The sequence below is a fragment of the Haliotis cracherodii genome, unplaced genomic scaffold (assembly GCF_022045235.1).
Source record: "Haliotis cracherodii isolate W230 unplaced genomic scaffold, xgHalCrac1.p SCAF_37, whole genome shotgun sequence".
Classification (NCBI taxonomy): Eukaryota; Metazoa; Mollusca; class Gastropoda; order Lepetellida; family Haliotidae; genus Haliotis; species Haliotis cracherodii.
In genome coordinates, this window is record NW_027266294.1 from 119,082 (window position 1) to 131,777 (window position 12,696).

Here is a 12,696-nt window from a genome sequence, read left to right on the forward strand (position 1 = left end):
TCGGTCCATCTGTAGATGTATGATGCTAGCGCGAAGAAGGTGGGATGGGGACTCGGTCCATCTATAGATGTATGATGCTAGAGCGAAGAAGTTTTGGATGGGGGCTCCCAATATGTGGACTCGGTCCATCTGTAGATGTATGATGCTAGCGCGAAGAAGGTGGGATGGGGACTCGGTCCATCTATAGATGTATGATGCTAGAGCGAAGAAGTTTTGGATGGGGGCTCCCAATATGTGGACTCGGTCCATCTGTAGATGTATGATGCTAGCGCAAAGAAGGTAGGATGGGGACTCGGTCCATCTATAGATGTATGATGCAAGAGCGAAGAAGTTTTGGATGGGGGCTCCCAATATGTGGACTCGGTCCATCTGTAGATGTATGATGCTAGCGCGAAGAAGGTGGGATGGGGACTCGGTCCATCTATAGATGTATGATGCTAGCGCGAAGAAGGTGGGATGGGGGCTCCCAATATGTGGACTCGGTCCATCTGTAGATGTATGATGCTAGCGCGAAGAAGGTGGGATGGGGACTCGGTCCATCTATAGATGTATGATGCTAGAGCGAAGAAGTTTTGGATGGGGGCTCCCAATATGTGGACTCGGTCCATCTATAGATGTATGATGCTAGAGCGAAGAAGTTTTGGATGGGGGCTCCCAATATGTGGACTCGGTCCATCTATAGATGTATGATGCTAGCGCGAAGAAGGTGGGATGGGGACTCGGTCCATCTATAGATGTATGATGCTAGAGGGAAGGTGGGATGGAGGCTCCCAACATGTGAATGCATAAAATTATCTACCGTGCCAAAAAATGTCAATAAAAAACTTACACGATAGGTTATTTAATTGTCAAAAAGTTGTCAATTGAAACAGGGAGTTGCATACTCGCAACACTGCATGCTATCCCTTTCTGTGCACAACCGATTCTTATTTTGCTGCATGGAGCTTTGCATCAGCTGACAATGGTAGAGTGCGCAACATTGTTGATCCCTGACTGGCAAAACAAGTAATTGTTTCAAAAACTTACTATTATTATTTACATTTCTGGAAATTATGATTGAGACTAATAATCATTGCCTTAGAGACTTGTGCAAGTCTAGATACATACTTTTGTAGGAGATTGTTCATGTTCCATTCTGCCTGGCTGAGGTCGCTGTGGATGTCAACCCATGGTGCAGCCCTGGCTAATCTGGGTTTGTTCCACCTGCCACACACTCAAAATAACATTTTGATTTGGTGATACGCTGTAAGGTATTATTGGTATAGGTTGAAACTATTGCAAAACGCAATAGTTACAGAGTGAATGGATAGATGGGCAGGCAAAAACTTGTATTAGGTATACAGACCAACACTTCGGAGTCTTCTTGCCGGAACAGATCTTAATGTTGATAGACTTTTATTTGCCATGCTTATTGGTGACTACCTAGTAATATGGCTGTATGAGGACATTCCTAGTGACAAGCCTGTAATGTGTGTCAATACATCTCTAGTGACAAGCCTGTAGTGTGTGTCAATACATCTCTAGTGACAAGTCTGTAGTGTGTGTCAATACATCTCTAGTGACAAGCCTGTAGTGTGTGTCAATACATCTCTAGTGACAAGCCTGTAGTGTGTGTCAATACATCTCTAGTGACAAGCCTGTAATGTGTGCCAGTACATCTCTAGTGACAAGCCTGTAGTGTGTGTCAATACATCTCTAGTGACAAGTCTGTAGTGTGTGTCAATACATCTCTAGTGACAAGCCTGTAGTGTGTGTCAATACATCTCTAATGACAAGCCTGTAGTGTGTGTCATTACATCTCTAGTGACAAGCCTGTAGTGTGTGTCAATACATCTCTAGTGACAAGCCTGTAGTACGTGTCAATACATCTCTAGTGACAAACCTGTAGTGTTTGTCAATACATCTCTAGTGACAAGCCTGTAGTGTGTGTCAATACATCTTTAGTCACAAGCCTGTAGTGTGTGTCAATACATCTCTAGTGACAAGCCTGTAGTGTGTGTCAATACATCTCTAGTCACAAGCCTGTAGTGTGTGTCAATAAATTTAAGTGATAAGCCTGTAGTGTGTGTCAATACATCTCTAGTGACAAGCCTGTAGTGTGTGTCAATATATCTCTAGTGACAAGCCTGTAGTGTGTGTCAATACATCTCTAATGACAAGCCTGTAGTGTGTGTCAATACATCTCTAGTGACAAGCCTGTAGTGTGTGTCAATACATCTCTAGTGACAAGCCTGTAGTTTGTGCCAGTACATCTCTAGTGACAAGCCTGTAGTGTGAGTCAATACATCTCTAGTGACAAGCCTGTAGTGTGTGTCAATACATCTCTAGTGACAAGCTTGTAGTGTGTGTCAATACATCTCTAGTGACAAACCTGTAGTGTGAGTCAATACATCTCTAGTGACAAGCCTGTAATGTGTGCCAATAAATCTCTAGTGACAAGCCTGTAGTGTGTGTCAATACATCTCTAGTGACAAGCCTGTAGTGTGTGTCAATACATCTCTAGTGACAAGGTTGTAGTGTGTGTCAATACATCTCTAGTGACAAACCTGTAGTGTGAGTCAATACATCTCTAGTGACAAGCCTGTAATGTGTGCCAATAAATCTCTAGTGACAAGCCTGTAGTGTGTGTCAATACATCTCTAGTGACAAGCCTGTAGTACGTGTCAATACATCTCTAGTGACAAACCTGTAGTGTGTGTCAATACATCTCTAGTGACAAGCCTGTAGTGTGTGTCAATACATCTCTAGTGACAAACCTGTAGTGTGAGTCAATACATCTCTAGTGACAAGCCTGTAGTGTGTGTCAATACATCTCATGATGAGCCTGTAGTGTGTGTCAATACATCTCTAGTCACAAGCCTGTAGTGTGTGTCAATACATCTCTAGTGACAAGCCTGTAGTGTGTGTCAATACATCTCTAGTGACAAACCTGTAGTGTGGGTCAATACATCTCTAGTGACAAGCCTGTAGTACGTGTCAATACATCTCTAGTGACAAACCTGTAGTGTGAGTCAATACATCTCTAGTGACAAGCCTGTAGTACGTGTCAATACATCTCTAGTGACAAGCCTGTAGTACGTGTCAATACATCTCTAGTGACAAACCTGTAGTGTGTGTCAATACATCTCTAGTGACAAGCCTGTAGTGTGTGTCAATACATCTCTAGTGACAAACCTGTAGTGTGGGTCAATACATCTCTAGAGACAAGCCTGTAGTACGTGTCAATACATCTCTAGTGACAAACCTGTAGTGTGAGTCAATACATCTCTAGTGACAAGCCTGTAGTATGTGTCAATACATCTCTAGTGACAAACCTGTAGTGTGAGTCAATACATCTGTAGTGACAAACCTGTAGTGTGAGTCAATACATCTCTAGTGACAAGCCTGTAGTATGTGCCAATAAATCTCTAGTGACAAGCCTGTAGTGTGTGTCAATACATCTCTAGTGACAAGCCTGTAGTGTGTGCCAGTACATCTCATGTGACAAGCCTGTAGTATGTCCGTGTCAACACATCTCTAGTGACAAGCCTGTAGTATGTGTCAATACATCTCTAATGACAAGCCTGTAGTGTGTGTCAATACATCTCTAGTGACAAGCCTGTAGTGTGTGTCAATACATCTCTAGTGACAAGCCTGTAGTGTGTGTCAACACATCTCTAGTGACAAGCCTGTATTATGTGTCAATACATCACTAATGACAAGCCTGTAGTGTGTGTCAATACATTTAAGTGACAAGCCTGTAGTATGTGTCAATTGATACATCTCTAGTGACAAGCCTGTAGTGTGTCCGTGAGAACACATCTCTAGTGACAAGCCTGAAGTGTGCCTGTGTCAATACATCTCTAGTGACAAGCTTGTAGTGTGTGCCAGTACATCTCTAGTCACAAGCCTGTAATGTGTGCCAGTACGTCTCTAGTGACAAGCCTGTATTGAGTACATCTGTTTCCTCTGTTCCAGGGTTTGTACATTCAGCGTACACGTTTGGTATTGAGAGTCATATCAGTCAGTCCAACATCAATGGGGCTTTGGTGCCGCCGGCCGCCCTGCTCAGCATCATCCAGAAGGGCCTGCAGTACACAGAGGCGGAGATCAGCATCGGAGAGGTACAGCAATTGTAATAGTGGTGTCCTAGAACCTGTCTTGTAAAATCTGCGAAAACCTTTCACGATAGATGGAAACACTAGCAGGGTTAGAACTTAACACTAGCCTGCCACCTCGAGGCTGGTACAAGTTTCCCAGTTTCACCATTGTTACTACTGTATATTAAAAGAGCATTTTATGTTTACCCAGGCTAGGAAGTTTTTGAGTTCACTTCTAGCCCTGATTAGGAACATTCCTGCATATATTTTATTACTATAAGTTAACAACTGTTTTTTGTGTAAAATATGTTAATTTCAGAGACTAGATGTTAGTCTACTCAGTGCCTATTTGGGATAATTACTTGGGTCTGTGTTGAGAAAGATGTGTTTCTTGTGCATGTCAGAAGAGACAAAGACGGCTTCATCAAATCTACTGAAGTGAATAGTGGGACATATTTCGGACATAAGATCTTCAAACTAATTTCTCAGGTCAAAAGCCAGATGAAAGCTGTTATCCTGTGACAGTGAGAAATAAGGCTTGTGGGACGTGTTGTGAACCAGGTATTTTAATAGATAATATTCAGAGGTGTTGAGGCGTGACAAACAATACCTGGCTGTGTGTGTTTGTAGTGGTGTGTCTTGTTGTGTAATCGACTGCTGGTGTGTCATCGCTGTGATGACGCCTGCTGTGCGACCTGCTCGCTCACACCTGGCTCAAGCACCTGCCTTTCAACATGGCCTACTCCTGCAAGCTGGCGTATAATTACAGGGGATCACGCCATTAAATCACCCATGATGTAACTGGTAGTGTCACATTATGTAACCTTGCCCACCCTAAGAAAGCGCCCCAGAGGCAGCCTGTGTGCCCTCAGCCCTGTAGGGTAAAGTCCAGGTGAAACTGACTATAAACAGCTTAGCGCTCTGAAACAGGCCATAGCTGACAGTTGATATGATCAATGAAATCTGGGAACAGACTATACTCCTCAGCTGTGCTTACCAGGAATGTTGAAGCAGGCTATATCCAAATGGGTTGACTGCTGTGAATGTTGAAACAGACTCTATGTATTGAATTAAGGCGTGCTGACTCAGGTTTCAAGATTAACTGAGTGTTTGGGGCTTTGTGCAATCGTCCCACCTGGCCCCTGTGGTCGCCATGCTTGTGTGCTGTGCCCGGCCACAGCCAGCTTCAGTGACGGCCAATTGTGGCTGGTGCTGCCTGCAGACACCCACTTCTATCACTTGACGAAGAGAAGCGGCTACACTTTATCCAAACCACAAGTACCTATGTTCTACATCCGATGTCTTTTGTAGTTGACTAATGACAAGGCTTGCCATGTTTGTGGGTAATGTGTGAAATTCACCCCCATGGCAGTATCACTGGGGGCGGGGTAGGATGGGTTAAGACTATTGATTAGGTCATAGTGTTGTGTTGAGCTGATTAAATTACATGTATTAAACACCACAGATGACATTATTGCATGTATGACACTTCAGATGTTATTTTTGCTTTACACTACAAATGTTATTACATGTATTTTAGGCGACTTATGGGATGGGGTGGTCAGGCTCGCTGACTTGGTTGATGCATGTCATCATATCCCAATTGCGTAGATCAATGCTCACAGAATATTGCTGAGTGCGGTGTTAAACAACAAACAAACAAACATGTGTTACAGAGTCAATGTTTTATATTACACTACAGATGTTATTACATGTATTACACGGCAGATGTTTATATAACACTACAGATGTTATTACATGTATTACACGGCAGATGTTTATATAACACAATAGATGTTATTACATGTATTACACGGCAGATGTTTTATGTTACACAATAGATGTTATTACATGTATTACACAGCAGATGTTTATATAACACGATAGATGTTATTACATGTATTACACGGCAGATGTTTTATGTTACACAATAGATGTTATTACATGTATTACACAGCAGATGTTTTATATTACACTACAGATGTTATTACATGTATTACACAGCAGATGTTTATATAACACGATAGATGTTATTACATGTATTACACAGCAGATGTTTTATGTTACACTACAGATGTTATTACATGTATTACACAGCAGATGTTTATATAACACGATAGATGTTATTACATGTATTACACGGCAGATGTTTTATATTGCACAATATATGTTATTACATGTATTACACAGCAGATGTTTTATATTACACTACAGATGTTATTACATGTATTACACAACAGATGTTTTATATTACACTACAGATGTTATAACATGTATTACACAGCAGATGTTTATATAACACGATAGATGTTATTACATGTATTACACAGCAGATGTTTTATATTACGCTACAGATGTTATTACATGTATTACACAGCAGATGTTTTATATTACGCTACAGATGTTATTACATGTATTACATGGCAGATGTTTTATATTACACAATAGATGTTATTACATGTATGACACGGCAGATGTTTATATTACACTACAGATGTTATTACATGTATTACACAGCAGATGTTTTATATTACACTACAGATGTTATTACATGTATTACACGGCAGATGTTTTATATTACACTACAGATGTTATTACATGTATTACACGGAAGATGTTTTATATTACACAATAGATGTTATTACATGCATTACACAGCAGATGTTTTATATTACCCTACAGATGTTATTACATGTATTACACGGCAGATGTTTGTATAACACAATAGATGTTATTACATGTATTACACAGCAGATGTTTTATATTACACAATAGATGTTATTACATGTATTACACAGCAGATGTTTTATATTACGCTACAGATGTTATTACATGTATTACACAGCAGATGTTTTATATTACGCTACAGATGTTATTACATGTATTACACGGCAGATGTTTATATTACACTACAGATGTTATTACATGTATTGCACAGAAGATGTTTTATGTTACACTACAGATGTTATTACATGTATTACATGGCAGATGTTTTATATTAAACTATAGATGTTATTACATGTATTACACGGCAGATGTTTTATGTTACACTACAGATGTTATTACATGTATTTCACAGCAGATGTTCTATATTACACGACTGATGTCAGTAAAGTCTACACCTAGTATTACGCAAAACATTTCTCTCCTCTGAAAATTCTTTTTCCTGATGCTGGTTTGGCTTGACTTTTTTATTATCTCGATATACTGTTTTCATAAAATACATACTTTGTGCAGTCTTTTAACTTGTCAATTAATTGAATATTATTGCCACTGCCACAGGCTTACCCAAAAACTTGTATTCAAACCACTGTGGCTGTGCCACAGCAGAAACAAAGTTGTCCAAGGCGGGTGATGGTGTCCTTGGAATCATGTCGGTCTCCTGAGACAGGGGGGCGGTCGGGTAGCCTAGTAGTTGAAGCTAGTAGTCACGCTGAAGACCCGGGTTCGATTCCTGACATGGGTACAATGTGTGAAGCCCATTTCTGGTGTTCCCCGCAGTGATGTTGCTGGAATATTGCTAAAAGCGGCGTAAAACCATACTCACTCACTCACTCCTGAGACAGGACGAGCAATCCTTGAAAGTTGCAACCACAACCACAACCACAACCACAGTAATAATCAACACACAGATTGGGCTTTTTACATGGGTTTTGTTTGCTGCTGCAACACGCATTCGATTCGGGGGATAAACTGAAGCAAGTTGACATAAAAACTTTTTAAAAGTTTAAGTCCTTCTTGTTGGCACATGGGATGTGGATTATCACACACTGAACGGATAATAAAAAGTGACTTATTATCCATTACCTACCCTTTTTAGTTCTGGTTTATTATGTTTCAAAAGTACTTTGTCTCTTCACGTAAGGGTGCAGGCAAGTAGGTGGAACATCCTACGCTGTCAGTTATCCCTGGTTGAGGATTTCAAGATTCTCGGCAACGCTTATTATTCTTGAATTTGGCATATTAGAAAAGGGATCAGATTTGCTGTAACTATAATAGTGCAGGGCAAAAGTATTCTTTTTTGGACTATACAAGGGGTTTAGCTTTGATTTAGCTATGATTTAGCTATGATTTAGCTATGATTTAGTTTTGTAAAACATGCACCAGTGCAACCTATTGTGGAAAATTCAACCTAATAATGTTGTCTACATACAGATTCAAATTTTTATCTACCCGGTAATCTTCACTTGTCCACACAACATAAACCTTCGAACATTCAATATCTCTGAGATTTATTTACCATCACTAATCTCTGTGTTGTGTGTAATATATGACGCGTGACAGTCATCAGAGGTCTGAGATTTCACTTACCTGGACTACCTGGACCAGTTTCAACTTTGATATATTTATGGGACTTGGTTGTAACTTGGTTTTGTCTGGAAAGAGCTTTTCATGTAACCATACACCTGGTGCAAGGTGAGTCAAGTCCCTTAAGTGGAGCCCTGGGATAGAGCAACTGTCATTTCTTAACTTGGGCGTGGCCCTGATGAAGTCAAGCCCTGTCACAAAGGTTGTGAGTGTGGTACCTGGATAAAGTGGAGCCCTGTCATGTGACTGTGGTACCTGGATAAAGTCAAGCCCTGTCACGTGACTGTGGTACCTGGATAAAGTCAAGCCCTGTCACGTGACTGTGGTACCTGGATAAAGTCAAGCCATATCATGTGACTCTGGTACCTGGATAAAGTGGAGCCCTGTCACGTGACTGTGCTACCTGGATAAAGTGGAGCCCTGTCACGTGACTGTGCTACCTGGATAAAGTGGAGCCCTGTCACGTGACTGTGCTACCTGGATAAAGTGGAGCCCTGTCACATGACTGTGCTACCTGGATAAAGTGGAGCCCTGTCACGTGACTGCTACCTGGATAAAGTGGAGCCCTGTCACATGACTGTGCTACCTGGATAAAGTGGAGCCCTGTCACGTGACTGTGGTACCTGGATAAAGTGGAGCCGTGTCATAAAGCTTGTGATTGTGGTACCTGGATAAAGTCGAACCCTGTCACGTGACTCCGGTACCAGGATAAAGTGCAGCCCTGTCACGTGACTGTGGTACCTTGATAAAGTAGAGCCCTGTCACGTGACTGTGGTACCTGGATAAAGTCGAACCCTGTCACATGACTGTGGTATCTGGATAAAGTCAAGCCTTGTCACGTGACTGTGGTACCTGGATAAAGTCTAGCCCTGTCACAAATGGTTGTGACTGGATAAAGTCCATAAGTCGGTTTTACCTGGATGTCTAATTTAGTTACTCTGCTTGCTTTGTTGACAAGTCCTTTTATAGTGTGCACTTTTAGTTGATGTGTTAACACTTTTAGTTGATGTGTTAACACTTTTAGTTGATGTGTTAAAATGTTTCTTATCAATTAGCATTAATTTCAGGATGGGTCAGAGAGAGTACTCGAGTCCCTGACATTGATCGACGCCATTATGCCTGATGTGGTCGAGTCACGGAAACAGGCTGCCGCCAAAGCCCACCCCATCAAGACGGAGAACGCCAATACTAATGGAGAGGATGCTTCTCTGACAGTCTGTGAGTAGAATACACACCCCTTATACATCTCTTGCTGGTGGTGGGACTCGAACATGTCAACATTAACTATCTTCTGAGTACAAATATTTATATGGCACTTTTACCATGCCTATACAAGTACTGATATACTTATTAATTCATTTAAGATTTAATGCGGTTGCAACAGCATGTGCAGTCGGCATCTAATATAGAACCTCCTTGAAATTAATGATCAGGATTAGAACTTAACATGGCAGCAAGTTGTAGACATTTAAAGATACAGACAGGACTAGTGACATTCCCTTGTGGACAACCATCTTAACCATTAGGTTGATGGCAAATCTCCAGCAGATTCTTTTTGCAGATTAGTTTTAGGTAAATATCAGTCACCAGAGCATCGATCTACGCAATTGGGATACGATAACATGCATCAACCAACTCAGGGAGCCTGACAACCCGATCCCGTTAGACGCCTCTTATGACAAACATAGTTGCATGGGTTGCTGAGGACCTATTCTACGCTGGATCTTCCCTGGTCAGCAGCCATTGTGAGACAGCCGTACTCCCATGTGACACCACATTTGACCTCTTATCAGACCCATGTCCAATCAAGATTGCTGTGTCCTTATATTTAAACCTTGTCCTACTCCTCAGCGGGCTGAGATATCACACAACTGGTGCGGGGCACTAAGGGGCCACCTGGCTGTCTACCTGAGTACCTTGGTAATGGACAGTCAAGGAGGAGTTGAATATGAAATCAAATGGTTTCACAGTCATATGACAGTCATCATTTAGGAAATTTGCATGCTTTCTCCAGTCAGTCATCAAATGTGGCCTTGCACTTGAATGTGGAGTGTTATCAACCTGCCTTCACACCTCTTCCTCCTTCAGTGCAGCCTCCTGGCAAGGCTAAATGTCCTGAAGGGGGAGTGTTATCAACTATTCAACCTGCCTTCACACCTCGTCCTCCTTCAGTGCAGCCTCCTGGCAAGGCTAAGTATCCTGAAGGGGGAGTGTTATCAACCTGCCTTCACACCTCGTCCTCCTTCAGTGCAGCCTCCTGGCAAGGCTAAATGTCCTGAAGGGGGAGTGTTATCAACCTGCCTTCACACCTCGTCCTCCTTCAGTGCAGCCTCCTGGCAAGGCTAAGTATCCTGAAGGGGGAGTGTTATCAACCTGCCTTCACACCTCGTCCTCCTTCAGTGCAGCCTCCTGGCAAGGCTAAATGTCCTAAAGGGGGAGTGTTGTCAACCTGCCTTCACACTCGTCCTTCAGTGCAGCCTCCTGGCAAGGCTAAATGTCCTAAAGGGGCAATGTTATCAACCTGCCTTCACACCTCGTCCTCCTTCAGTGCAGCCTCCTGGCAAGGCTAAATGTCCTGAAGGGGGAGTGTTATCAACCTGCCTTCACACCTCGTTCTTCTTCAGTGAAGCCCCCTGGCAAGGCTAAATGTCCTAAAGGGGGAGTGTTATCAACCTGCCTTCACACCTCGTCCTCCTTCAGTGCAGCCTCCTGGCAAGGCTAAATGTCCTGAAGGGGGAGTGTTATCAACCTGCCTTCACACCTCGTCCTCCTTCAGTGAAGCCTTCTGGCAAGGCTAAGTGTCCTGAAGAGGGAGTGTTAACATCGTTACCGTATTTGACAGGGCCCTCTCAAAATTAGAAATAGGGGGCTCTTACGGAATATAATTTTGGTGAGAGAAAAAACAGACTTAAAAGATTGTAAGTTTTGTGGTTTATGCTGACAGCCTGAAATGATACATAGGAAAAGTCTGTGCGAATAATGCACGACAGATTTTCCAGAATTTAATTGCCCATAATTAAGGGTGCATATAACACACGAATGCGTATTATACACGAATAAATAAGTCTTGTGTACATTGATCAATCAGAAAGGGGGATAATTGGGATTGTTCACTTGCCAATATATTAGCAAATATCGCCATGGGCGCTTATTAAGTCAAATATGGTATGTACATCTGACAGTGAATAACTGGTTGTGTTTCATCTCTCTTGAAGAACTGAAGCATTCCCCTTCTTTTCACCCCCTGTACGTGAATGTACACTAGTATGTGTGATACTCATGTGTTGTAACAGGGACAGAATATTGACTCCAAAATGACAGACACATAATGGACTTATTTTTCTTGACATAGAAATATAATGGTGACAGTGGGGTTGTAGCCTCTTACTAGATACAGTGATATCAACTTACTGTTTAGTCCACTAGTCCTTATGATGATAACATAGCAAAACCCTTAATAATGGCAAGTCCTTATGATACCTTAACTATTGGGCAGTTTGGCAAAGTCTATAGGACTAGTGCCATTTTCTAACGCTGACATATGTCCTAGGACAGGAGCATGTGTCCTACTTGTTGACGCATGGACAGTTGTAGCAGGTGACTAGATGTGTCCTGTGTGGACAGTTGTAGCAGGTGACTAGATGTGTCCTTTGTGGACAGTTGTGGCAGGTGACTAGATGTGTCCTGTGTGGACAGTTGTGGCAGGTGGCTAGATGTGTCCTGTGTGGACAGTTGTGGCAGGTGACTAGATGTGTCCTGTGTGGACAGTTGTGGCAGGTGACTAGATGTGTCCTGTGTGGACAGTTGTGGCAGGTGGCTAGATGTGTCCCGTGTGGACAGTTGTGGCAGGTGGCTTGATGTGTCCTGTGTGGACAGTTGTGGCAGGTGACTAGATGTGTCCTGTGTGGACAGTTGTGGCAGGTGGCTAGATGTGTCCTGTGTGGACAGTTGTGGCAGGTGACTAGATGTGTCCTGTGTGGACAGTTGTGGCAGGTGACTAGATGTGTCCTGTGTGGACAGTTGTGGCAGGTGGCTAGATGTGTCCCGTGTGGACAGTTGTGGCAGGTGGCTTGATGTGTCCTGTGTGGACAGTTGTGGCAGGTGGCTAGATGTGTCCCGTGTGGACAGTTGTGGCAGGTGACTAGATGTGTCCTGTGTGGACAGTTGTGGCAGGTGACTAGATGTGTCCTGTGTGGACAGTTGTTGCAGGTGACTAGATATGGACAGTTGTGGCAGGTGACTAGATGTGTCCTGTGTGGACAGTTGTGGCAGGTGACTAGATATGGACAGTTGTGGCAGATGGCTAGAT

The 12,696-nt window shown here is 42.6% G+C and overlaps 1 protein-coding gene across 1 annotated transcript in view; it reads left to right on the plus strand.

The window, feature by feature from the left end:
- Nucleotides 1-12,696, plus strand: part of LOC139477868 (F-box-like/WD repeat-containing protein TBL1XR1) — a 63,911-nt gene that overhangs the window by 18,162 nt on the left and 33,053 nt on the right. The window contains exons 3-4 of the mRNA XM_071260303.1: nt 3,958-4,103; nt 9,455-9,605. Of these exons, the coding sequence (XP_071116404.1) occupies nt 3,958-4,103; nt 9,455-9,605 (297 nt within the window). The remainder of the gene's footprint in view (nt 1-3,957; nt 4,104-9,454; nt 9,606-12,696) is intronic.